General features: G+C 41.7%; 1 protein-coding gene across 1 annotated transcript in view; it reads left to right on the forward strand.

Annotated features, from left to right (window-relative positions):
• Positions 1-27,546, forward strand: part of Hsf2bp (heat shock transcription factor 2 binding protein) — a 71,281-nt gene that overhangs the window by 22,654 nt on the left and 21,081 nt on the right. Inside the window, exons 5-7 of the mRNA XM_005360289.2 lie at positions 1,752-1,884; positions 11,737-11,854; positions 19,258-19,361. Coding sequence (XP_005360346.1) covers positions 1,752-1,884; positions 11,737-11,854; positions 19,258-19,361 — 355 coding nt within the window. The remainder of the gene's footprint in view (positions 1-1,751; positions 1,885-11,736; positions 11,855-19,257; positions 19,362-27,546) is intronic.

The following is a 27,546-nucleotide window of genomic DNA, read 5'->3' on the forward strand; positions in this document are numbered from 1 at the left end:
GTCATGCACTGCAGCTTGGGAGATAAGGCTTGTTGTTACTGGAATGCCATTTTGTGATTGGAGGTAAGCAGTTGCTGGTCCCTTTCTCCCACCATCACCCCCCATCCATAGGCAAGAGGGCTGTAGAGTCTTCAAGTGTTTTTGAGTGAGGTGTGTGGCTCTCGGCAGGGCAGATGGGGAAGAAGGAGCCACTGAGAGCTGTATGATTGAGACAGGTGTGGTGTCAGGGTGCAGTTGACAGCTAAGGAAAGAAACCACCACCAGCAGGTAGGGTTTGACTCTGGGAGAAGGAATAGAAGTTGAGAGGGGGATGTTTGGCTAAAAGCCAGCGCTACATTAGTTACTGCTTAGAGGACGCAGTGTTTGGCTTGAGGGAGACTTAAGTGTCCTTAACAGTTTGTTGAACTTTAATAAAGTGTAATTTCCTGGGCTGTACAAGATTTTGTCTTAAAAATAAAGATGATTTCTATGTTGTAATTTATCCCCTGGACTTACATAGTTCTTACTGGTTTCTTAGAAAATTTCTACAGTTGGGAAACCATCCCTACAGTCAGTCATAGAACATTCTATCAACTAAGAAGTTCCCTTATGCCATTTTCTCAGGTTTTGTTTTTTGTTTTCACATTCTAAAATGTGCCTTGGTTCTAAATGGTTCTTGACAAATTTATACACATATGCACATACACATACACGCAAAGTATATCTCAGTCATAGATAACTCAAATCTCCCTTCTATTTCTTATTTTCACTTCCTTTTTATACTTCACTAAGTCTAGTTAGTGCTGCTGTGTATGCATGGATGTAGCCACCCACTAGAGCATGAACCTACCAGTGTCCACGGCCCTGAAGAACAGTGACTCCTCCAGCAGCCATCAATCGTTAGTAACTCCTCAGTGAGGCATAGTGAGGCATAGTGAGGCATAGTGAGGCATAGTGAGGCATAATGCCTCATAAGCCCATGTCCCATCCATGCTAGCATGGGGACTGGCTTGATTTGTCCAGGTCTTGTGGATTTTAGTTGGTCACGTTGGCTCCCCTCCCATTTGTTGTAGGAAGCCGCTTGTTGGTTCCCAGCTGCTCAGCCCCAAAATAGACATAGAAACTGTATTATTCAAATAACTACATGGACCATTAGCTCTAGCTTCTTATTGGCTAACTCTTATATCTTAATTTAACCCATCTCTATTAATCTGTGTATCACCATGTAGCTGTGGCTTACCGGATAAAGTTCTGTCCATCTGTCTCCAGTGGGGCTACATGGCTTCACTGAGTCCACCCTTCTTTCTCCCAGCATTTGGTTTAGTTTTCCCTACCAATAGGCCAAGGCAGTTTCCTTATTAACCAATGGTATTTACAGCATACAGAGGGGAATCCCACATCAGGTAACCACAGCAGCTTTGAGTTCATGAATGTTCAGAAGACAGCATTTCACAGCATTCCTTTTTCCCTCCAGCTCTGACATTCTTCCACCCGGTCTTCTGTGATGTTCCCTGAACATTGGTGGTGGTGGTGGACACAGATGTCCCATTTAGGGCTGAACACTCAGAAGTCACTTATTCTTTCTACTGTGGCCTGGTATGAGTCCCAGCATTGACTGCTTCCCTCCCTGGGAACTTTGAACACAGGTTTTTTTATACTTGCTTCTGTAATTGCAGCTAGTCTTTCTTCTGTATGGTTTGCACATTTGTGATGTTACATTGGCTTATATGGAAAGATCTGACACTTGTATTCTTTTATTTTTAAACTTTCAGGACAAAGCATTGAAGTTTTTCAACATCACTGGTCAGACAATGGAGAGTTTCGTAAAGTCATTGGATGGGGACGTCAGGGAGGTTGATTCTGATGAGAATCAGTTTGTATTTGCACTGGCTGGAATTGTAACAAGTAGGTAACTTTTCAGACCTAGTGCCATATATCAGGGTTGTTAATTACAGTTAGGGATTTGTGTGTGTGTCAGTGTCTGGAGCACTATGTTCACCCTGGAGTCTATCTCAGTAAGTTGATCTAGGTGTTGGGTGTCTCTAGTATGGAAAAGCGCCCCAAGGACTTGTGGTCACCAACACTTATTAGAACTAACTGATCTAAAGGAAACACAGATTGATTTGATCGCTATTTATTTTTATTTTTTTATTTTTGTTTTTTCATGACAGGGTTTCTCTGTGTAGCCCTGACTGTCCAAGAATTCACTCTGTAGACCAGGCTGGCCTCAAACTCAGAGATCCACCTGGCTCTACCTCCCAAGTGCTGGGATTAAAGGCGTGCACCACCACACCTGGCTCGTATTTATTTTTATACATCACAGAAGTAAAAGAATAAAAGCCACAAATTGTACATTTAGATGCTTGTCATTTGGAATCCTTGCTGTTTTATTCATGTCTGGCTAAAGCAAAAGCTGTGAGCTAAACTTAAACTAAATTCCACTTAAAGGATTCTAAAAACTTTGTGTTTTCAGTGAGTTTTTCCTGGAAGCTAATACATGGAACCTCTCACTGAAGAAATGCTACAAAAGAATTTCATAGCAAAACTATAAAGGAGCTGGCATGGTGGCACAAGCCTGCAATTTCAATATTTACGAGGCCCTAAGGCAGGAGGATTAAGAGTTTGAGGTCAACCTGGGCTATATAGCAAGACTGTCTCGAAAAACGAAATAAAAAAATGACAGTAACATTCCAAACCTTCAAAATTTTTGTGAGAGATAGATCAGGGACTAGTGATTCCTAGTACAGTAGGTGAGATGACCCAGTGGGTGTGGAAACTCTACCGGGCGGTGGTGGTGCACGCCTTTAATCCCAGTACTCGGGAGGCAGAGGCAGGCGGATCTCTGTGAGTTCGAGGCCAGTCTGGTCTAGAAGAGCTAGTTCCAGGACAGGAACCAAAAAGCTACAGAGAAACCCTGTCTCGAAAATCACACACACACAAAAACAATAAAATAAACAAAGTACTTAAATTGTGACCTTTCATCTCTGTTGTATCCTGTGTACTCTTAGAATGATTTTTGCTGTTAATATGAGAAAAAACTGCCCTTTCCCCTTGCATTATAATGATGATGATGTGTGCTCACATGTTTGTGTAGGTACGTGTGCAAGAGCGTGTGTGTGTATATATGTAGTCTGAGTTGATGGTGGGTATCTTCTTTGGTTACTCCCCACCTTATTGATCATGGCAGGTTTTGTTGAACCTGGAGCTTAGTGATTCTGGCTAGTTTAGCTTGCCAGCTTGTACCAGCGACCTCTTGTCTCTGCATCCCGAGTGCTGAGATTACAGGAAGCTGTCATGTCTACCCAGAATTTACATGGGTGCTGAGCGTCTGAATTCCAGTCCTCATGCTTGTGTGGCAAGTACTTTGTACCGAGTCATCTTTCCAGCCCTATGTTGTTACCTTCTTACTGAGATCGGTATGACGAAAGGCCTGTATAGACTACTTCTACTTCTCCTACTCCTTTAAATTTGAGACAAACTATGCTCAAACTTGAAGTAATCCTGCTGCTTCGACTTCTTGAGTCCAGAGATTATAGGTATACTACTATACCTGGCTGACATTTAAAAAAAATCCCTTAAAAGTTAGTGGTACTATTTTATTTATTTTCTAAGATTTATTTTTATTTTATCCTTTAGCATATTTTTTTTTAGCCTGTATTATGCCTATGCACCGCCATGTATGCCTGGTACCTGTGGAAGCCGGACTGTTGGATCCTCTAGAACTGGAATGAGCTATCATGTGGGTGCTTGAAATTAAACCCAGCTCTTCAAGAAGAACAGCCAGTGCTCTCAATTTCTGTGCCATCTCTCCATCCTCCAGTGGTGTTTCTTGTTGGGTGGATGCTGAGAGTTCATTACTCTGGCTTGACTGGCACTTTGTCTGAAGCAGGGCAGCTCTCTGCCCATTCATCATAGCAACTATATTCTCAGTCTTCCTGTCTCAGCCTCCTGTGTCAGGCCTTAAAGGCTATATTTAAAAGAAGGCATTTGTACATTTGATTAGTTCTAAAAGTAACCTTAAAAGTCTACTATCTGTGTATTTTGTCATTTTGCTGGTTGAGAATTTAAACTGCATGAATTTCTGGCTGGTGAGCCATGAGGCAGACAGTCACTAGAGGGTAGAGCATCCTGTTGCCCAGCTTTCAGGCTCACTTGGCTAAAATCACAGTCATGTACATGTGAAAAGAAGACTTATAGGCTTGCCTGAAAAAGGTTTTCAACTCTGGTGGTGCATTGCTAAAGTGGGTTTGTGCCACAGAAGTTTGTGCTTTTCAGCCCCTGGAGCCATTCAGTGGGTACAGCAGCACTGTGGAGACCATGGGCTAGCGGTCTATATCTCTTCTTGCTTGTCAAGCTGATCTTCCAATTTTACACACTCTCCCAGTTCCTTTTTATCTCTTAGAAGTTCTGAGAATTTCAATAAACCCATGTGCAGTATAACACCCAGCTAGGGAGTGGAGCCCTGTCCTTCTTCCACAGTCAGCCTCATGCAGCAGCTGTCCTGGTGGCTTGTTAAACATTTGATCTGGTTTGTTGTGACTTTGAGCATATGCTCCAGGTTGAGCATGTTTGTCCCATATCTCTGCCTGGAAGTCTGGCTTCTTTCATTAGGTGTTTCCCAGCCAGCCTTAGCTCTCTGATGTGTTTAAGAAAAGCTGTGATTTTGTAGAATTTTCCTTGTCTTCTCCTCCCTGGGGAAGAATGGAGCAGCTCTTATTTCTAGTTTACCATATATTCTAAGTAAAAACTGATATGAAATTTCTTACTTGTTCAGTCATTGTTCCTGTCTTAGTCATTGTTCTTTTGCTGTGAAGAAACACCATGACCACAGAAACTCTTATAAAAGAAAGCATTTAGTTGGGTGCTTTCTTACTGTTGCAGAGGTTTAGTCTCTTTTCATGGTGGGAGCATGGCAGCAGGCATGGTGCTAGAGAAGTACTTGAGAGCTACATCTGCAGACATTCAGAAGATACTGGAATTGGCATGGACTTTTGAAACCCTAAAGCCCAAGCCCACCCTAGTGTTTTACATTTCCACCAAGGCCATACCTCTTAATTCTTCTAATCTTTTCAACTAGTCCCATTCTCTAGTGATTAAGCATTCAAACATGTGAGCTTATGGGGAACATTCTTATTTAAACCACCACAATTCCTAATGACAGGTTAGGTGCAGCATTGAAAGTCTGAATTTTAAGACAAGATGGTCCACTTCCCAGGTTAGCTCCTTTAGACAGGGTTTCTTCATCTGCATGGGGGACCCTACCTGCTCTGATGGACTTACATCCTGTCATCTGCTGGTCTGTGGCAGGTCATAGCACATGTGAAGTGAGGGATTGTTTGGGGTAGGGCAGCCTGAGCAATAAAGCAATGAAAGAATGGTGATCTGTGAAGAGTGACTCACCTAACTCACAAGTAGAAAACTTGCTTTTCTGCCTGCTCTTTCTAGTTTTGTAAACTCATAAATCATAAGTGTATACCCTGCCTCCTAATCTGGCTATGCATTTTAGGTAGCATTTGGTAATCATTGCCCTATCAACGTGACCTTTTTTTCTCTTTTTTTTTTTTAAGACAAGGTTTTACTAAGTAGTCTAAGCTGGCCTCAAACTCACTAGCCCAGGCTGTTCTCGAACATCGAATCCTTCTTCCTCAGCATCTCAAATGTTAGGATTATAAATATGTGACCATGCCCAGCTTTTAAAAATTCTGTATATTAATTTTTTTCATGTTGCTAGGGATTGAATCTTGGGACTGGCCTCATGTATGCAAGTGCCAAGCAGACTCCATCACCGTTCTCCAGCCTCAGCTCTAACATTACATTTTTCAGTTTTAAATAAATTTTGGGATTATAATATAATTACTTCATTTCCCCCTTTCCTTTTCTCTCTCCCAACCCTCCCATCTACCTTTTCTTGCTTTCTCTTAAATTCATGATCTATTTTTCTTATATTTTAGGTTTTGAGTCAGCCTTTTAACAGCTGAGTCATCTCTCCAACCTAGTCTATTTTTCTTTAATAATTTGTGTGTGTGTGTGTTGTGTGTTCCAAATATATAAATACAAACTGCTCAGTTTGTATAATGTTAATTGTATGTATGTTTTCAGGGGTGACCATTTGGTGTTGGATAACTAATTGGTGTGCTCCTTCCTACTGTTTCTCCTACTCCAGCATTCCTTAGTTACCTGTAGTTCGTTGTTTAGGGTTGAGGTCTTGTGAGCTTCCCCATGTCCCTTTAGCTTGTTCAGGTATGGTTTAGGCAGTCATGTTGGTGAGACTCATGGGCATAGCTTCTTTGACATTTCTAGGAGACTTAATCTCACTGCAAACTTCCTGTTCCTTTGGCGCTTATATTCTCTGCCCTCCTTTCTACAATGATCCCTGATCCTTAGGTAGAGGAGTTATGTTGTTGATGCTGCACCTGGAGCTGGGCTCCATAACTGCATTTGACTATAATGGTCTCCACATGTTAGAAAGAGAAGTTTCTTTGATAAGGGATGAGAGTTATACTTCTGTGTGAGTATAAGGAAAAGCATTTAAGACTGTAGTTAGAATAGCAGGTTTAGTAAAGAAGTTTCTTCTCCATGACCCATGACTTTACTAGCCCCAGGTAGTTGGCTAGGTTCTCAGTACCAAGCATGATTTCTCTTTTGTTGAGTGGACCTTAAGTCCAATTTAGACAGTTCCACTAAGTACCACTAGGTACCACTAAGCCCCTTTAGGGATATCTTGCTGTGCCTGTCATTGTTGGGGTTCATAGGTATCATATCTGGGTAGGGCTGTTGGTTGCTTCCTTACTTTGGAAGCTGCATGGTATCTTCTGATAACATAAAGCTAGTCCCCCAAGGAGGAAGCCTTCAGGTAAGATTCTGCTTTAATCTTCTGGGTTCTGTGTCCAAAGTACATGGTGGCTTCAGCATTAGGGATTTATTTTCTATCTCTGGGGGACAATCAAGGGAAACAGCAATAGCCTATAATGTTTTTGGATCTCTTGGATCAAAATGGGTTTCTAATGACTGGTGTTGGGCTTTTGTCAGGTAGTCAAGGCTCTTGTGGGGGTGGGGGACACTCGTTGTCCGTCCAGGTGGAAAAAGTCCTTTTATACTGTGTTTGTATATGTGTGTGTAGGGGTGTGTGTGTGTGTGTGTGTGTGTGTGTGTGTGTGTGTGTATGTATGTGTGTTTGTGTATGATTCTTTGTGTTTTGAGACACCTTACTGTGGTTTTACTCTCCTCCCTCCTTCTGTATTTGTCTGCCATCTCTCCCTAATCAGCCTCCCTTACTTGTTCTGTGACAAGCCTAGGTTTCTGGAGCAGGGACAGGCTCTGGTACACACTGCTCTTTCAGGAGTCTTGCACACAGCATGTTTCCCACTTGGCACTAGCATGTGGTGCTGTAGGAGTACTGTGTGCTGTAGGAGGTTTGTGATATTCCTGCCACTCTATTATGTGGGCATAGCAGACAAGTGTAACAAATGTTTGTCGATGTTGCAGGAGATGAAGTCATCCCCTATGACCCTGCCTGACTTTTCATAAAGATTAAAAACTTTATGTTCTGGGGTAGGTTGCTAGAGAGGTGGTTGCTAATTGATATTGTGAGATCACCAAAGGCTTTTTGGTTTTGGTATTCCATGGGCATGATTCTGACCTCTTTGATAATAACTCAGTCATGTTAAGTGTCTTGCTAACTTGGGAAAATTGGCATTGGTCACTTATAATATTCAGTTTATTATAGAATTCTTCTAATTGTCTTGCAGTGTTTTGGCTTTGTAGTGTTTTCTTGCTAACACTTAAGTTAGTGGAGCTGACCCTACACAATGAAGCGGAGTTTTTGTTGGAAACTTGTGTTTCTCTGTAGTTGGATCAGCGAGGAAGTCCCATAGTCAGTATACTGTGCAGGATCAAATGCAAACTGCACACAGTAATGTTGCAGGACTGCATCTGGATTTTACATAGGTCTGTGAATTTCAGTTTAAGACGTGGGAGAGGTAACTTGGGATTTCATTCAGTCCTGGTAGACAGACCCTTCTGAGTGTTGATTTTGCAGGTGAAGGCAGATCAGAATTTTCACCTTTATGGATGAGTCGCAGAAAATCTAGATGTGGTGCTCTCTGTTCTGTAAAGAACTTGGCTCCAGGATAGCTGCAGAGAAGGCTGTCTTGAGATTAGGTACTTGTCTTAGTCACTGTTCTATTTCTGTGAAGAGACCCCATGATCACAGTAACTCATAAAAGATAGCATTTAGTTGGGGGCTTGTTTACAGTTTCAGAGGATTAGTCCATCATCATCATGGCAGGGAGCTTGACAGCATGTATGCCATTGGAGCAGTAGTTAAGAGCTACATCCTGATGCACAGGTGTGGGTAGAGGGAGAGAGGGAAGAGAGAGAGAGGAGATGTAGAGAGAACACATTGTATACTGGGATTTGTATGAGTCTTATTTGTATTAGTATTGTGTACAAATATTTGCTGATAAATACTTGCAGTTATGTGTGGATACTGGACTGGTAGGGCTAGTACTAGCTGTACTAGCCCTCGGCCAGTATAATAACTTGGTCTGGTCTCCACACCCATTTGCAGAGCTTGAAGTATGTAACAAGGTATTTGCTGATCACAATAGGGAAAAGCATTTAGAAAAGTCTGTTCAGATTGTTTTCATGCTCTACCTTTGACATATGATTCCCATTTATGTCATAGTTAGAAATCATTAGTCAATTCTTGAAGGATTTTTTAATACTTGATCTCAGCTGAGACTGATCATCAGTCCCACTTCCTGCTTGGACCAGATATCTATTGGTGTGGTGTCCTGGGGCAGGATGCTGCAGACACCCAGGTCCCAGTGCTCTGTTCCATGGTTTATGACATCACTTTCTGATTTGTAATAGCTCTTACAGTTGTCAGGTCCTCATTCAGCATCATGTCAGCTCCATGAACAGCACCATTGTTTTTTTGTATATATATCTATCTAAATCTATCTATCTATCTATCTATCTATCTATCTATCTATCTATCTATCTATCTATCTATCTATCTAACCAATAAATGCATTTTTTTTATTGATTGGTTGATTTTTGTTGAGCTCTACATTTTTCTCTGCTTCCCCTCCCTGTCTCTCCCCTCCCCTTTAATCCTCTTCCATGGTCCCCATGCTCCCAATTTACTCAGAAGATCTTGTCTTTTTTTACTTCCCATGTAGATTAGATCCATGTATGTCTCTCTTAGGGTCCTCATTGTGGTCTAAGTTCTCTGGGATGGTGATTTGTAGGCTGGCTTTCTTTGCTTTATGTTTAAAAACAACTTATGAGTGAGTGCATATGATAATTGTCTTTCTGGGTTACCTCACTCAATATGATGTTTTCTAGATCCATCCATTTGCCTGCAAAATTCAAGATGTAATATTTTCTGCTGTGTAGTACTCCATTGTGTAAATGTACCACATTTTCCTTATCCATTTTTCGGTCTAGGGGCATTGACAAACAATGCTGCTATGAACATAGTTGAGCACATGTCCTTGTGGCACAATTGAGCATCCTTTGGATATATACCCAAAAGTGCTATTACTAGGTCTTGAGGAAGGTTGTTTCCTAATTTTCCGAGAAATTGCCACACTGATATCCAAAGGGGCTATACCAGCTTGCACTCCCACCAGCAATGCAGGACTGTTCTCTTTATCCTACAACCTTTCCAGCATAATTTGTCACCAGTGTTTTTGATCTTGGCCATTCTTACAGATATAAGATGGAATCTTAGAGTTGTTTTGATTTGAATTTCTCTGATGACTAAGGATGTTGAACATTTCCTTAAGTGTCTTTTAGCCATTTTAGATTCCTCTGTTTAAAGTTCTCTGTTTAGGTCTGTATTCCATATTTTTTATTGGATTATTTGTTCTTTTGATGACAAATTTTTTGAGTTCTTTATATATTTTGGAGATCAAACCTCTGTCTGATGTGGGGTTGGTGAAGACCTTTTTCCATTCTGTAGGCTCTCGTTTTGTCTCATTGACCATATCCTTTGCATTACAGAAGGTTTTCAGTTTCAGAAGGTCCCATTTATTGTTTCTCTCAGTGTCTATGCTACTGGAGTTATACTTAGGAAATGGTCTCCTGTGTCAATGGGTTCAAATGTACTTCCCACTTTCTCTTCTATGAGGTTCAGTGTCTTTATATTGAGGTCTTTGATCCATTTGGACTTGAGTTTTGTGCATGGTGATAGATATGGATCTGTTTCCATTCTTCTACATGTTGATATTCAGTTATGCCAGAACCATATGCTTTCTTTTTTTCATTTGATATTTTTTGCTTCTTTGTCAAAAATCAGCTGTTCGAGGGTATGTGGATTAATATCTGGGTCTTCATTTCGGTTCCATTGGTCCTCCTGTCTGTTCTTATGCCAATACCAGGCTGCTTTCAGTACTGTAGCTCTGTAGTAGAATTTGAAGTCAGGGATTGTGATGCCTTTTATTGTACAGGATTCCTTTGGCTATCTTGGGTTTTTTTGCTTTTCCATATGAAGTTGAGTACTGTTCTTTCGAGATCTGTGAAGAATTTTGCTGGGATTTTGCTGGGCATTGCATTGAATCTGTAGATTGCTCTTGGTAAGATTGCCATTTTTACTATGTTAATTCTACCTACCCAAGAGCACGGGAGATCTTTCCACTTTCTGGTGTCTTCTTCATTTTCTTTCTTCAAAGATTTAAAGTTCTTGTCACACAAGTCTTCCACTTGTTTGGTTAGAGTTACTCCGAGATATTTTATGCTATTTGTGGCTATTGTGAAGGGTGATGTTTCTCTGATTTCTTTCTCAGCCATTTATCATCTGTGTACAGGAGGGCTACTTTTTTTTTTTTAGTTAATCTTGTATTCTGCTACATTACTGAAAATGTTTATGAGTTTTAGAAGTTCCTTGGTAGAATTTTTATGGTCACTTATATAAACTATCATATCATCAGCAAATAGTAAGAGTTTGACTTCTTTTCCGATTTGTATCCCCTTGATCTCTTTTTGTTGCCTTATTGCTCTAACTAGGATCTCAAGAACTATATTGAATAGATATGGAGAGAGTGGACAACCTTTTCTTGTTTCTGATTTCAATGGGGTCACTGGGAGTTTCTCTCCATTTAGCTTGATGTTGGCTGGTGGCTTGCTGTATATTGCCTTTATTATGTTTAGATATGTTCCTTGTATCCCTGCTCTCTCCAAGACCTTTATCATGAAGGACATTGTATATTGTCTAAAGCTTTTTTGGTATCTAATTAGATGATCATGTGGTTTTTATTTTTCAGTTTGTTTATATGGTGGATTACGTTAACAGATTTTCGTATGTTGAGCCATCCCTGCATCTCAGGAATGAAGCCGATCTGATGATGGTGGATGATGGTTCTGATGTGTTCTTTAATTAGACTTGCCAGTATTTTATTTAGTATTTTTGCATCAATTGAACAGCACCATTGTTAAATGCTGCTTTCTTTGAGTCTGTAGTCAGGGAATATACTATCTGCTAATCAGAATTTTTCAGATTGTGAAGCACCTGTGATCTTTTAGAAAAAAGCTTATTATTTATCATTAATTATTACTAATATTATTGTTAGTGTGTGTGTGTGTGTGTGTGAGCAAGACAAGAGATAGGTAGAGTGAAAATGAAGGTGTGTTCACGCCATGATGCGTGTGTGGAAGTTAGTGGAAAACTGGTAGAGTCACTTCTCTCTGTCCACCGTTATGTGCTCTCTGTGCTGCACCTGTGGTCTTGATGCTTTATTCTGTCTTTTGCAGATGTTGCCGCCATTGCATGTGGTCGTGAATTCTTGGTGAATTCCAGTCGGGTGCTCTTGGACACCATGTTGCAGCTGCTGGGGGACTTAAAGCCTGGCCAGTGCACCAAACTCAAAGTGTATGTAGACAATAACTCACAGTTTCTCAACTTGCGCAGTGCCTAGAATATGCTGATGGAACCTCTCTTTAAGTAAATGTGGTTGATCTAGTAGTAGGTCTAAAAAATAGGAAACAAATTGCCTGAGAATTTAAAGGATGTATTGTATCTTAGGTCATATTTTATCTAATTTTATTTGAGATAGGGTTGATATTTAGCCCAAGCTGACCTTGAATTCATGTTCCTCCTGCTTTAGCCTGCTGAGTGTTGGGTTAAACAGTATTTCAGGGAAAAAAATGAATCAAGAAAAGGAACATTTACCCCTTAGAATGATCAGTGGATCCTAAATATTTCAGGGTCATGTTTCTAGTGGCCTCAGAATGAACTCTGAGGTAATTTCCTACCCAGGTACTAAATTTTGTAGCTATTTTTTTCGAAATCATTTTAATAAATCACAACAAACTTCTATTTCGTATCTCACAGTGTTGTAGGTCAGGATCTGAGGTAACTTGGCCAGGTCCTCTGCTGGGCATCACATAAGGTCAAAATCAAGGTGGTGCTCAGCAGGACGCTGTGAGTAGGCTCTGGAAGAGTATGCTTCCTTGTTCTAGTCTTTTAGGTGGCCAGCTGAATCCTGTCCAGGCTTAACTGCATCTTTCTCACATGGCCCCTTGTCATGCCACAGCCTTTTATACTTGACATCTCTATTTGTTACCTTTCTGGTTACTGTGACAAGAGTAGTTTAAAGAATGAAGGTTTTGTTTTTGTTCACAGTTTGAGGTTATAGCCCCTCATGGAAGGGAAGGCGTTGTGGCAGGAATGTGAGGCAGCTGGTCACATGACATCCATAGTCAGGAAATGGAGAATGCTGGTACTCAGCTCTGTTTCTCCTTTTGAAAATTATTTTAAATTATTTACTTATTTATATTTGTCCACATGTGTGCTCATGAATTTGTGTGCATGGTATAGTATGTATGTGGAGCTTAGAGGACATCTAATAAGGCATCAGTTCCCTCTATGTGGGCTCCAAGGAATACAAAACAGCCAGGGTTAGTGGGAAATACTTACCCAAAGAACCATCTCGCCAGTCTACTTTATTCTTTTTTCAGTCTAGAATCCCAGACCATAGGATGGTACCATTTCTATTCAGGGTGGTCTCTCCTCTCAATTCAACCTTCTTGGAAACATTTTCAGAGTTGCTTTTCCAGAGTGATTATAAATCCAGCTGAGTTGATAATGATTATCCATCAAAGTGTGTATCAAACTTCCTCTGTTGCTTTCTGTGGGCTCATGTGTTTAGATTAGGCATATTAGATAAACATTTTTAATCAGCTCAGAGCCTGTTGATTAGTAACGGTGATTGATTGCATCTGTAGAAACTCGTTTGCAAGGAAGGTAATTTAAGATTATCAGAGTATGATGTAAATATAGTCTTGGAGATTAGGCCAGGAAATATTTTTTTCTTTTTTGGGGAGCAGTGCTGGCAATGGAACCTAGTGATTTTCACAAGGCAAGCATTCCTGTGCTGACATATAGCCCCAATCGCAGGAAAATTAGAGGGTATTAGGGTTTTTCCTGTGATACATTCTTCCAAGTGTGTTGGAAATCTTACGTGTTGCAGATTTATCTTATTTAGTTCATTAGTCTCTTTAAAGTTTGTGGCAGATACTTCCAACACCTGTGTCCTCTTGGCCTTGGTGTCTCTTTTCCCGTGTAGTGATAGTTTCTTTTTCTCTCTATATTCTAATAATTTGGATGCATCCTGGGCATTGGGAATATTATGTTAGAAGCCTCATGTTTAAAACCTTTGGAAAATGCAGCAGTTCAGTTGGATTTGAGTTACAAGTTGCAGTGTTGTTTCAGTATTAGCCCAATATCTAGAATGCCTTTACCTGCTGTTTCCCATGCTAGTGGAGCTGCCTGCCAGGGACCTGTGGGAGGCCCAGGGAATAGTGCTGTGTATGATGAGGTCCACACTTGCCCAGCTTGAGGTGAGGCTTGAAATTTACAGATAGTAGTACTCTGGGGTCACTTTCCTGAACGGCTGACTCTCCATGATGCCTGTGCTGCTCTGTTGTTCCCCCAAAGCTTCCTTTTTTTTTTTTTTTTGCTTTTTCGAGACAGGGTATCTCTGTGGTTTTGGAGCCTGTCCTGGAACTAGCTCTTGTAGACCAGGCTGGTCTCGAACTCACAGAGATCCTCTGCCTCTGCCTCCCAAGTGCTGGGATTAAAGGCGTGCGCCACCGACACCCGGCTAAAAGCTTCCTTTTTTAGTTCCCATCTAGAATGCTGAGGTGTGGTGTGGCCTAAAGTATTGTTGTGCCTTCTACTTAACTCTGTCTGCAGCAATTGAGATCTTCAAGATGGGGAAGCATTCCCTTCCGCAGCTATGAGTTGCCTGGAGCTCCTTCTATCATTGTGGCTGCCACTAGACCTCCCCTCTTTTCTTCTACTTAAGACTGAGCTAGAGCCTTCTGTGTAGTCTGAGTACGGCCAATGGAAGCGATGGTTAGGTGGTACTTCATGCTCTGTTCTCATTGCCTCAGCTCATATGCTGGTTCCCTGTCATAGATTTTAAGTAGCTTCTCCATGCATTCTGTTCAGAATCTATAGTTGTGTTCAGTGGACATAAGAGCTATGTGTACTGTGACATCCTGTGTGAACCACACTGTAGTCTGCACTGGTGTTTTATACTGACATGTCTATGTGCATGAACAATGTGTGCTGTAATGAGACGTAGATTTCTTTATGATAGTGTTAAAACTTGACTATGGATCTTACTTATTTCTTTGGGGGTCTCAAAAATTGCAAAAGTCCTAATATTTGGATCACCTTTCTCAGCCTAAGAGAACATTTAGGATATTTTTTTGTTTCTCTGCATATATGCTGCTACAGTGAACACTTGGTAAATATCTCCTGTAGACCTACGTGTGAGTTCCTCTAGGAATTTCCCCAGAAGTGAGATCTTTGAGAAGGGGCACCCATACCACCCTGTAAGATGCTCCCAGTATACTATTTCTTGTCAGCATTTTGTTATTTATTCCTATAGAAAATATATGTATCATCAGGCCATCCACCCGCTTCCCTCCCTTGATTTGGAATACCAGTAAGGTGGGTGTTTTTTCTGCATGTATACAACCATGCTTCTAATCCCATGTGTGACATTGGCATGTTCTAGTCTCAGGTGGCTTCCTCATGCCTGAGCTGTCTTCTATGTAGGAGGTAGCTTGCCTTTTTCTCTCTAGAGTTTTTAGTCTCTCTGCTGAAGTCCCTTTGATTTTTTTTAAATATTTATTTATTATGTATACAATATTCTGTCTGTAATTCTGCAGGCCAGAAGAGGGCACCAGACCTCATTACAGATGGTTGTGAGCCACCATGTGGTTGCTGGGAATTGAACTCAGGACCTTTGGAAGAGCAGGCAATGCTCTTAACCTCTGAGCCATCTCTCCAGTCCCTCCCTTTGCTTTTGATAGCAGCCTAAGTCCTCTTAAATAGGGCCTTTGCTGTGCTGTGCTGAGGTGTTTTTGTTTTTTTTTTTTTTTTCCTGTGACTCACTTTTCCCCTGGGGCTTTTACTCTTATCACTTTACCATCAAAAGCTGCTCACTTTCAGAATTGGTGCCTCAGGCCCAGAGATGGGTTCCAGGTTTTCTTTTAGCTGCTGGTTTTTGCATGTAAAACCTTCTTTAAAATCTTCTAAAAAAAAATTTTGGGCTGGAGAAATAGCTCAGTGGTTGTGATAGTTTGAATGAAATTGGCCTCATATGTTTGATTATGTGACCTCAGTTAGTGGAACTGTTTGGCCAGGATTAGTAGGTGTGGCCTTATTGGTTGAGATGTGTCACTAGGGTTGGATTTTGAGGTTTCAAAAACCCATAGCATTCCCAGGTAGCTTTCTCTTTTCCTCATGCTTTTGGATCAGATCACATCTTTCTGTTCTACTTGCCACTCACTTTAACTGTCAAAGTAGATAAGATCATTAGTTAGAAATCATGTCACAACTGAATGCTGTTATACTTTCTCATTCCCTCCACCAAACAATTCCATTGCTTTTGAGTCCTCATTATCGGGGCAGAATGCAGATAGATTTTTTGCCAAAATGTAACACAGATGGCTTTGTTGTTACTTTTTTGGGGGTGAGATGTGAGCAAATGCCTACTTAGCTCAGATAGGGCACTGACAACAGACAAATTAACGATTATACCAAGTCTAACTTTTAGTGAACCAAAATTTATTGAGGTTCCTTACTGAAACATGTATGACTCAAAGGCATCTCCATCACTGAAATTCTGACCCCAGCTTGAGTGATGACTCACAGAAGCTGTTTTCCTTCAGTTCCTCACACAGCTAGCAGGCAGTGCGGCTCATCTTCCAGTGGTTGTTATATAACCCCAGGAGAGGCTTTCCTGAGTTTCAGGAACTTTCCAAAGAGAAAAAAAAAATTGTTTACTTCCTGAATTTTTCTCCCCCTGCTCTCGTGTGACACTGGTATTTCCATTTGATTCTTTATGAAAACAGGCAACCAAAACTCTTGCTTCATGTTAGACATGTGGAACTCTCCAGCCTTTTAAAGGTGTTATTCAGTATGTGCAATAGGATCAAAAACCCATTGCCATTGTTCTTGAGTTCTCAGTAGTCCTCATTGTCTGCTATGTAAGTCCGGTTTTATCCCATGCTTTTTCAGACCCAGGCTAGCTGGTCTTGGTGAATTCCCGAAAGATCATCCCCATTGTCTCAGTGTGTGGGTGTACCCCTCGCGGTCCTGAGTTCCTTGCTCGTGTTCCCCCTCCTTCTGCTCCTGATTTGGACCTTGAGATTTCTGTCCGGTGCTCCAATGTGGGTCTCTGTCTCCTTTCATCGCCTTATGAAGGTTAATATGCACATACTGGCTTTGGGGGAGCCTAGGCAGTTTGGATACTCAACTTACTAAACCTGGATGGAGGTGGGCGGTCCTTGGACTTCCCACAGGTCAGGGAACCCTGATTGCTCTTCAAGCAGATGAGGGAGAGGGACTTGATCGGGGGAGGGGGAGGGAAATGGGAGGTGGTGGTGGGGAGGAGGCAGAAATCCTTAATAAATAAATAAATTTAAAAAAAAAGAAATATTTACTAACCTTTTAAAGTCAAAAAAAAAAAAAGGTGTTATTCAGTTGACAACATGGGAAAGAAGCAACACACTCCCTGGATAGTGGGCTTTGTCATTTTGTCTTCATGCTTGCTTCTCAGATACTGCTATTGTCTTAAAATACTTTGTGGAAATATTTCTAGAAGCATTTTAAAGTACAGTCCTGAGGCTGAAGCTATGACCTAATTGTTAGAGGACCTGCCTAGTACACAGGAGGCCAACCCCATCATCATTTAAATCAGGCACAGTGGCATACCCCTGTAGTTTACACCCTGGAAATAGAGGTGGGAGAATCAGAACGTAAGTTCAAGTTCACTCTCAACTCTATAGAGAGCTCAAGGCCAGCCTAGGCTATAGGAGACCCAGTCTTAAAGCAAACAGATAACAAAAACAGCAGTCCTCACCCTGACTAACCCAGAGATATTTATTGTCTTTGGCAGATAAGAGCTTTCTTGAGAAAGAGGTCTCATAGCAATCCACATGTGGCTGAGAGACCTGTACTCCAGAAAGCAAGGGAGATGTGATTCAGTGGGTTTGCTGACAAAGGTGGCCTGGCTTTCCTGCAGGACACATAGCTGCTGTGAAGTTTACTGTGAAGGCCCTGAGACTTCACCAGTACTTCCACTGATTTCCACCTAGGTGGTAACACTGAGGACACTGTCAGGTGGGGGAAAGAGAATAGAAACTTCAAGGAGCAGGGACTAGGTGCAGCTCAAACTCTGTGACTTATTTTTACAGTCCATCATTTCTTGACTGGAAATGGCCCTGTCCTCCCTCCTGCTCTCTTCTGACCTTCATGCGTGTTTATTATGTTCTGAAACCCCTCTCAGTCATACACGGTATCTACTACCTAGGCTCCATACAGGGTAAGGGTATTTATTTCCTTTACTGGTCTGGTAACCCAACTGGGACCTGGGCTAGAGCCTTCAGCTGAGAACCAAGTGTCCACTTAGGAACAAGTCCTCTCCTGGAACCCTACTCCATGACACTTGTCGGGGATCCTCACTACAGGTGAGGAGCCCTTTACACTCAGCTCTCAGTCACTCCTTTCCAGAACCCCCTAATGACCCTTCCTTTCAGCCCCATCCTCTGGAAATTCCACTACCTCCTAGTATTGCCACAGGGTGGCATCCAGGCTTTTACCACATGGTCCAGACTATAACAACTGCTTTCCAAAAAACATGCTCAAAGCACTGTGTGTGTGTGGGTTTGTAATCAGTGGGGCTGGTGTTGGTTTGTTCTCTTTGTGTTACACAGTGGATGAGCTTTAGCATACAGATAGTATGTTAGGACCCCATCACTTGTAAATCACAGTTTTAGATTCTTACTTGGCAGGGATGGGGACACCAGATCTAAATAAGTATGTTAAGTAGTTAATTATCAGGACAGAGGCTGCCTCAGTGGGAGAGCATCTGGCTGCTTAGTATGCTCAAGGTCCTGGAACTGGGCGCCAGTGCTGTATAAAAATGTACTTCATTGTTGTGCTCCTTTTAAAAAATGAGTAGACCTTCATCTGTAGGTTTCTGTCACAAACCATCTGACCAGGGACAGGTGTGTAGGGTAATGGAACATTGCCTAGTTCAATCACCCAGTGAGATTAAACATCTTAACCAGTTCTCTCTCATAGTGCATGTAGTCTTTGAGGAGAAACTTGTTTCTATGCCTTAGATTTGGTCAGTGGTGTCGATTTGTCTTTGGGGTTCAGCTGAGGATGAGTAACCCTGTGTCTGTTTCTGGTATCTTTCTGTCTTTGGCTGGCTTGTTCTCTAGTACTGGGTGCTCATGGAGCAGTTATTGCTTTAGGGTGACGAAGGTGGTCTTCTTGCATCACTTTCTTTTCAGGCTGAAGAATAGCAAGGGAGTGCTTTCTGTCCTGTCCCAGGTCTCGTCCCTAGAAAGGAAACAGCTTCCATTTCATTAAGCAGAGTTACTGGGTGGCTTCCCAAGATCATCCCCTCCCATTTAAAACATTTTTTCTCCTTTTAAATATTAAGGTACCTCTTAGAACACTTCTGTTACAGAAGATTTGTTCTACTAAGGAATCCAGGTTGATAACTAAGTACTTTAAGGCCACAGAGTTAACAATACACAGGTCTTGCAACATGTTTGTTTTCTGTTTTGCCTTTATTCCTTCTGCAGATTAAACCATTAAACATGGTTTCCGCTTTGTAATTGTTCTACCCATAAGTTATAGTTGGACATGTGAGATGTAAATTTTAGGTCCTTTAGGGAATGATTCAAGATGAAATACAATGTGGATAACACATAAAGTCAGCACTGTATTCTTTTGCATTTCAGTCTAATGCTGATGTCCCTGTACAATGTGAGCATCAATTCAAAAGGTTTGAAATACATCAGTGAGAGTCCTGGATTTATCCCTTTGCTGCGGTGGCTTTTGAATGGTAAGCAGTATTCTGCTATGTTCTTGTATAGTCAGTCATATGCTAACCCAACTGGAGGAGGTATTGGTGTATTAGAAATAAGGAACCATTTTCTTACAATGTTTACTCTTTAAAAATAACTTTTCTCTTTTGTTGGTGTGGCTTCTGGGGATGGAAGAGGAAGAATATTCTTTTGTGGTGGCAGCTTTTAAACCTTGGTACCCTCAGACACTGGGTTCTCAAATCCCTGCTCCTCCCCAAATAACTTTCTGCTCTAGAAAGCCAACTGGTATACTAGTAGTTCCTCATTATGTTTCTCAACTATAGGTTTTAGTTTTAGTTGTCACCTTTGAAACAAAGATCATTTTATAAAACAGCACAAACATTCTCCTTCCGAATAGTAGATATGTGGTGGACATGGAAGGAAAAGTCCAGAAGTCTAGGCAGAATGAAATAGGAGACCCATGAAGTTGCATATGGATATATCTTCAATTGTAAATAAAATGAATCTTACCTTAGTGGTTCCTTTCTTGTTTACCTTCACCACTATTTTTTTCCAAGTTGTTTTGGCTGTTTCTAAGACTTTTGCCATGAATTTAAGAATAAATGTGTCACTTAGTACAAACAAGAAACCCTTTTAGAAATTTTATTGGGTGTCTGTTGAATCAGTAGTTTATTTAGGGAAGAATTGATATATTAGCAATATTGAATCTTCTAAGCCAGGAGCCCAGGTGTGTAGGTAATTCTCTTGTGTCTGTATGTCCTAGGGCATTTGAAGGATGTATGTAGAGTGGACATCCTTGCAGTGAGTGTAGAGGTATTCTCTCCTACCAGAGCAGAATGTGTTTGGCACCATTGTCATGAAGATATATAACTCTAGGGGACAGATCAGGCACACTACTGTTCATGTGAAGAGATGTGGATTCTCTAAGCCTGGGGTCCCTGTGCTGAAATGCAGTCTATGTCATGTGCAAAGTCTGTCTCATTCATTGGATCTTGAGCCAGCACAAACATGGACATTCTGGCTGTAGCTATGGCTAAGAAGTTCTGTCTCAGACAACAGTGCATCCTCTGTCAGGATCCTTCAAAAAGTAGCATATATCTTGTAAACATACGAGTAGGGTGAAACCCTAGGGTTCCACAGCTTAAAGGCTGGTTAAATAGACTTTAGATCCATGTGCCCCAAGCCTGAATACTCAACTAAACAGCTTTTTTTTTTTTTCTTGAGAATGCATCATGGAACTAGGTGATTCCTGAACTTAGTGTCTGTGTGCAGATCCATAGTACTAGCCTTTAGGACTAGGGGAGATACTTAGGGAGAAGATAATTGAAGAGGAAGTCCCAACTGAGCCATAGCTGCTGCCGCTCTACATGGACCACATATGTACTCTGATCTATTTTGTCAGTGTTCCGTAAGGCAAGGCATTATTGCCTCCTTCTCAGATGAGGAGGCCAAGTGGCTTGCTGGAGGTTAGCAGCTGTGTGGCAGTGGAGTTGGGTTTGAACCCTGACTGCCTGCTCCATGACCCTGTACCTTACCCTAGCTGCTCTGCAGACACTGGACAGGGCTATAAACCTCCATTCTGGAGATGGTCTACTTTAGCAGCCATTGGAACTGGCATTGCTTGGTTTTACAGAGACTTTTGTTTCAGACAATATGTCTGGCTCTGCTTGCATCAGTGACCTTCCAGCAGCCTTTGTGAGTTGTGTTCTCTGATGCCATAACTGCTGGCCTTGAAGTGTCTGTGGGGTGAGTAAGAATCTCAGCTGAGTTTATGCTTCTCTCCTGGGTGCTCTCTATGCCCGTAGACTACCTGCCTTAACACAATAGAGTGGTTCCTAAGGTTTCTTAACCACTTTGCTACTGGGGCTGTTTGACTTTCTCGACCTTGAAGACAATTCCTTGTTCTTTGAACACAGCAAGCACATCCAAACCCTGAGATCCATTGCAACTCATCTCACTTGATGCCTTTAGCTGCATTCCTTGTAAAGTCAAACAAAACATGCTGGACTCAAGTCCCAGATGCTTAACCACTGAGTTGTGTACTTTCTATTTTATGTCACTTTAATTTTAAATGTTTTAATTTTAAATGTTAATTTAATGTGTGTTTAAGTTGGCTTTTGTTGTTGCTAGTACTGCAACCTGGAACTGTAGGCGGTGCTTAGCAAGTCTGCTACTGAGCTTCTTCCCCAGCCCTGCCCTGCAGATTAGAAAGTTGAGAGTGTGTTTTATTGTGAAGTAGGAAACAGGAGCACACTGGCTACCTGAGAAACTTTGCTGCTTGTGCTTGGTGACTGCACTGTTCCTCTTAGGACCTGACCCCTTGACCTCTGACCAGGAAAGAATTTGAAGATTGGCTATCTATACTCTTATACCATTAAGTAGATTCATTTTGTGAAAATGTTCTCGATTTTGCTCAGGATTAATAATTTTTTCAAAGGTCTGAAGCAAAGAGATTGCTAACTCTTAGAAATCAATTTCTGTGTTATCATATAATCCCATTACGGAGCTTGATGTGTTTAAAGAGAGCAGCTTTAGACTCACTACACAGATGTGAATTGAAACTTTTGTACTGGTAAACTGATCTAATCCGTTAGAACTTCACTTTTCTGATCTGTAAAGTGGGAGTCCACCTCAGGGATTTACCATAATCCAGCAGGTGTCGGCTCTCCCCTTTATTTCTGATCTAAGTATCCTATGGAAACTTGTTTCCCTTTACTTTGCTTGACTTAAGCAAGTTACTTCTGAGTTTTCAGACCCTCTGCTTCAGAGAATAGTTGCTGCTGTGCTTATCTCTGGGAAGCTCATCTCATTCCCTCTAACCTTTGCTGGATTTCATTTTTCTTTTATTTGTTCATCTACGTGGCTGCCTTTTTCCCAGGCTGGGTTCAAATTCTTCACATTCCTCTTAAACCACAGAACTGGCACAGAACTCTAACAAATATCTGATGAGGACAATGTGTATTTGGGTGGTGACCACAAGTTATGTAACTGCTAATGCAGACTAGTGTCAGAATCCCACTGGCAGCTGTGGTGCTGCCTTCCCTGCCTGAAGATACAGTGCTGAATGGGCACATAGCATTCACACTCCATCACACATCCACTTACTTCTCTGAGTGACCTGAAGCATGGCACGCTTTACAGACTTTACAAACTTGACATCAGAGCTTCCTTTAGAGCGCCATTCTCAGAGCCAACTCTGTTTGATGAGTCCACATGCACATCAAATGGACATTCACTTCCAATGTGTATACCAAATTACAACCTTTTCCATACAAGCCCTGTCCACAGTCTGCCCAGTCTCAGTGAATTTCAGCTCTCCTTCTCAACTTATCAGGCGTTTAAGCCCTCCCAGCAACTCTTGATTTCTTTTTAGTCTGTCACATCAAGATCTAGTCTATTTGGAGTCCTGAGACTGTGCTTTTAAATTGTACCTGGGATTAGAATAGCAGGAAGTGTCCTCCGTGTCCCAAGCAACCATCATTTCATGTAAGAACCTCCTGCAGGGCTCCTTGTGGTCCAACTTCCATGTTGTGATCCAACTCATGTTAGGAGCCAGGAATAGGAGGGAACAGACCACCAACCAGCTTTCTTCATTGAACCAAGAGCTGAGAGAGAAAAATATTGTTAAAAATGCTTTTAGCTAGAATAGTAAATTGTACCTAAAGAACAAAACTCAAGTAGGACCTTAACTGCATTAACTGAGAACTACTTGTTTTATAGTCTAGTTTAGCTTCCAAATTGTGATCCTCCTGCCTCAGTTTACTGTGTGCTGGGATTAGAGGTGTGTCAGTATAACTGAACTTCTTCAAACTTGAATTCAGATTTTGTGGCTCAGGGATTGGACGAAGGAGATAAAGCCTAAGTTCAATTCTAGGTAATAGCCTAATAGAGAACTCCACAGGTCCTTACTAGACATGGTCCTCTGTAGTGTGAATTTATAGAGGACTTAGTAATAAAAACCTGGAGTCAGCTATCGGGGTCAAAGCTGATAGATCAGAGAAACAGAGCAACCGACCACCAGAGAGTTCTTACCTCTACCAATGCTCAGACCAAAGGGGCTATCCTGTCTCTATGAATCCTCAAACTGCTGCTGTCTCTACAAAACCTCATGCTGCATCTGTCTCTATGAATCCTGAATCCTCAGACTACATCTAAGCTCCTGTCTCCTCCCGCCTTATTTTCTCCTCTCCACCCATCCATATCACTCCTGTCTCCATCCACCTCCCTAGGTCTGGGATTAAAGGTATGTGATCCTAAGTGCTGTGATCACCTTTGTGTGAGCTCTGTTTCTCTTTTATACAGATTCAGTCTTGTATAGCCCAGGGTGGCCTTGAACTCACAGAGATCCGACTCCCTCTGTTGAGTGCTGAGATTAAAGTTGTGTGCCACCACTGTCTGGCCTCTGGCTAACTAGTGGCTTAGTTCTGCACTTTGATTTTCAGACAAGCTTTATTTGTTAGATTATAAACAAAATACTCACTATACTCCTCCAGCTCTGGTCTTTAGGATAATATGTTTCTTTGACCCTTGAGTGCGGTAGGGGGAAAGTTTCTTTGAACAGTGAATAGCCAGGCTGATTTTCATGCTGGGTTGAAGGCTTGTTTCCAATCAACTTGCCTAGGCCACTGTATCTACACAATTAGTTAGACATTCTCACATACTTGCAAAGATATTTTGAGATGAGATTAACTTTGAAATTGGTAGACTTGAGTAAAGCAGGGGGCCCTAGCTGGTTCAGTAAGCTTTGTCCAGTCAGATGGAGGCCTGAGTAGGATACACAGGCTTGCTGCTTGTGTGAGTTGGAGTGTGGCCCTTTTCTATCTCACCAGAAATGATAGTACTAGGTTCTGGTCTGGAACTGTGTGTTGTTTTTATTCACTCTCTATTTCCTGCCTTTACTGTGTGCTAATTTTTTTTTGTACTTTTTTTTAAAAATATTTTTTCACTTTACGTACCAACTGCATTCCCCCAACCCCACCATCTACTCCTCAGAGCAGGTAAGGCCTCCCTTGTGGAGTCAACTAAGTCTGGCATACCAAGTTGATGCAGGACCAAGCCCCTTCCCTCTGTATCAAGGCTGAGCAAGGTATCCCACCATAGGGAATGGGCTCCAAAAAGCTAGTTCATTTAACACCCTATTTTGTGTTACACCCTTGGTACAGTTTGCACGCCACTGTACTGTATGCAAGTCTAGCAAGGGCCTGGAGATTGAAAGAACACACAAAAAGACCTGGGTCATTCGAAAGGAGATCAGCCGAATGCCGTTTATTTAACTTTGGGGAAATCCTTATATACCTCACTACTGCACAAGGATTTCCGCCCAGGCAGGTGGGAAATTACCATACCAAAGATGGAGTCAACAGTGCTCTACAGTTAAATCACCAGGCGGGGGCAGAGGAGCACAGGAACAAACAGAATGCTTTAGCTGACTGACCAGAAACTGTCCTCAAGATGCACCCCAGGAACAAGGGTAGACCTGGGCCCTACAGGTCCACCTTTTATATAAATTATATGACTAGGCCTGTCTTGGGTGGCATTGGATGTCAGGCAATACCCCTTAGCGTCATGGGAAAGCATCCAGGTCAAAACACATTTCCTGTCTTAAGTTGGGGCAGCCCCCCAAAAACCTTTCACATCATTGGCTCACTAGTCACCCATCACCGAGTTCAGCCAGATTTGTGCTGAAAGATTCTCTGGGACAATAGCTAAGAGGACTTGCCATGTGGCAACATTGACCTGAGCTTGCCTTTGGCTCTGGCACCATGAAAACATGAGGATGATGCTCCAGCACATAAACACTCCTTAAGGAGACTGTGCCTGGTCAATTCTAAATAAGTCTGTCCAAATTAGAGCCCTTTAAGTAAGGTCTCAGCCAAAAAATTTAAAGACACAATAACATACAGGATCCAGACTCTGGTATTTCCCATCTTTACATGGCTTTTTTTCTTTTATATTACTTTACTCCCTTTTAAAAGACTTTATTATTTTCAATGAGAACAATACATATTTACAGTGTACAAAGATTGTTCCACAACAGAGTGCTGGGATTAAAGGTATGTGCCACCACTGCCCAACTCTCCAAATTTTGAAAACATTTAATAATTTGACCAGGCAGTGGTGATGTATCCCTTTAATCCCAGCACTCGGGAGACAGAGGCAGGGAGATATCTGTGAGTTCAAGGCCAGCCTGATCTATAAATGCTAATGCCACGGCAGTTAGGACTGTAACACAGAGAAACCCTGTCTAGAAACCCCCACCCCAAATTAATAATTTGAATCAGCAGGTCACTAAACTGTCTAGTTGGCTTTGAATTTGTGATCTTCCTGCCTCAGCCTTCTAACTCTCTGAAATATAGGCTTTTGTCAGTGGGTCTATCTTATTTTCTGCTTGTCTTTTTTTTTTGTTGTTGTTGTTGTTGTTTCTTGTTCCATTAAATTACTGTTCTCTTCTGGATTAATTTAGTAGTAGTAGTAGTAGTAATTCTTTGTCTCTCCATTATGGACTTATTAGCTTTGTGTTTTTTCTTTTGGTGGTTTAGAAAATAAAGTCTGTCTTTTTAATGTATTCTAGCCACATTCTGATGCTGTTAGAACCGTATAAGTACAGATGTGGTCTTCTAGCCTTCTGCTGTTGTCTTCGTTCTTTCTTAGCTTCTTTTCCTTTTGTTGTGACAATACTGTGATGAAAGCAACCTACATGGCAAAGGTTTATTCTGTCTCCAGTTGAAGTAGTCCATTATGGCAGGGGTGAAAGCATCAGGAGCTTGAAGTAGCTCATTCTATCCACTGTCAAGAAGCAGGCAGCAATGAAAACTTGCTTGTTAGAGCTCAGATACATTCCCATTTTATAAGGTCCAGGACCAGAAGGATCACAGTAGCCAGAAGTGTGCTGCCAAAGGCCTCTCCCCACAGAATCCCTACTTGTGCCTGACACCCTCTGCCTATCATGACCCATCAAGCTATGTGAAACTCTGAAAGAAACTTTTCCTTTTTCCTACTAGGAAGCCAACTCAAAACAGGAGCACTGCTTTCCCTGCCCAACCAGGAGGCACCATTTTTGTTCTGGTCCCTCTGCCTGAGCTTGTGGATTTGTCTGTGCCAGGCTGAATTCATTAGTTAAACCTGTTTCTATTGTGAATGTGAAAATTACATGCTGCTGCCACTTTAATAGGTGACACACCATTCTGAAAGCTTTGTTCCCATGGCATTTCTGCCCACTTTAATGTACTGGAGTAGGATTCAGGCTCTGCATGTATATCAGAGTAGAGCCACCTGCCACACCAGTGTGTTTGGAAGAGCAGCCTTGTCTCTCTGCCTAGTTGGCTAAGCAGCCCCTATCCGTTGCCTTCCATGTGATCTGCTGACTGCAGTATCACTTGAAAAGTAGGGATTTGTGAGAGGGAAATGAGGAATCTGTTGCTGGAGTGTGATTGCGAAGCATCAACACTGCTTGTGGAGTAAGTCAGGAGGCTGCATTCCATCATAAGATGGTTTAATTTACTCTAAAGTGTGAAGAACAGTGTGTTTTGGATTTGGAAAAGAAAACATTAAAAATATAAAGTAGCTGGTACTTTGGTTTTATCAGCGTGTCTCCTAAGTATCTGAGTGATTTGCTTTGTTATCTTCCCAGACCTTCACAGTCCTTGAAACCACTCACTAGGGAAGCTTTTCCACATTCCCTTGTTCTTTAGTTCTTGGGGAATGGCACTGTTGTGTGGTTGATCTGTCATTTGTTGATACCTGTGCTGCTACCTTGGAAGTTGATGGCTTGGTGAGAAAGCTGGCATTCTGAGTCATGTTTCCTTGGTCTCCTACAGCATACAGTGATAGTCTTCATTGCTTTACCAGCACTGCGGTGAGCCTTCCTGTGGGTATGTAGAAGGTAGCTGCATTCAGGAAATAACCAGGCTAGCTAAAAGATAAAACAATTATATTTTTATTGATTATAAAGGGAAAACTCAAGAAATAGAAATGAGAAGTCTAAGCTCAGCTATGCTGTGAGGGAACCACAGAGAGGGAGAGAGCACCTGTTTTTTCTCCAGGTCACAGAAAGCCACACCCTAACTTGGTCCGCCTTTTAAAGATAAGTGGTTAACAAAGCTTCCCCATCACCTTCCCCTTTTGTCTAAACAAGAGTGATCCAAACCCAATACAAACTATATACAATGGGAACAGATATCAAGTATAAATTACAACCAACAT

Source organism: Microtus ochrogaster, linkage group LG2 (genome assembly GCF_000317375.1).
Source record: "Microtus ochrogaster isolate Prairie Vole_2 linkage group LG2, MicOch1.0, whole genome shotgun sequence".
Taxonomy (NCBI): Eukaryota; Metazoa; Chordata; class Mammalia; order Rodentia; family Cricetidae; genus Microtus; species Microtus ochrogaster.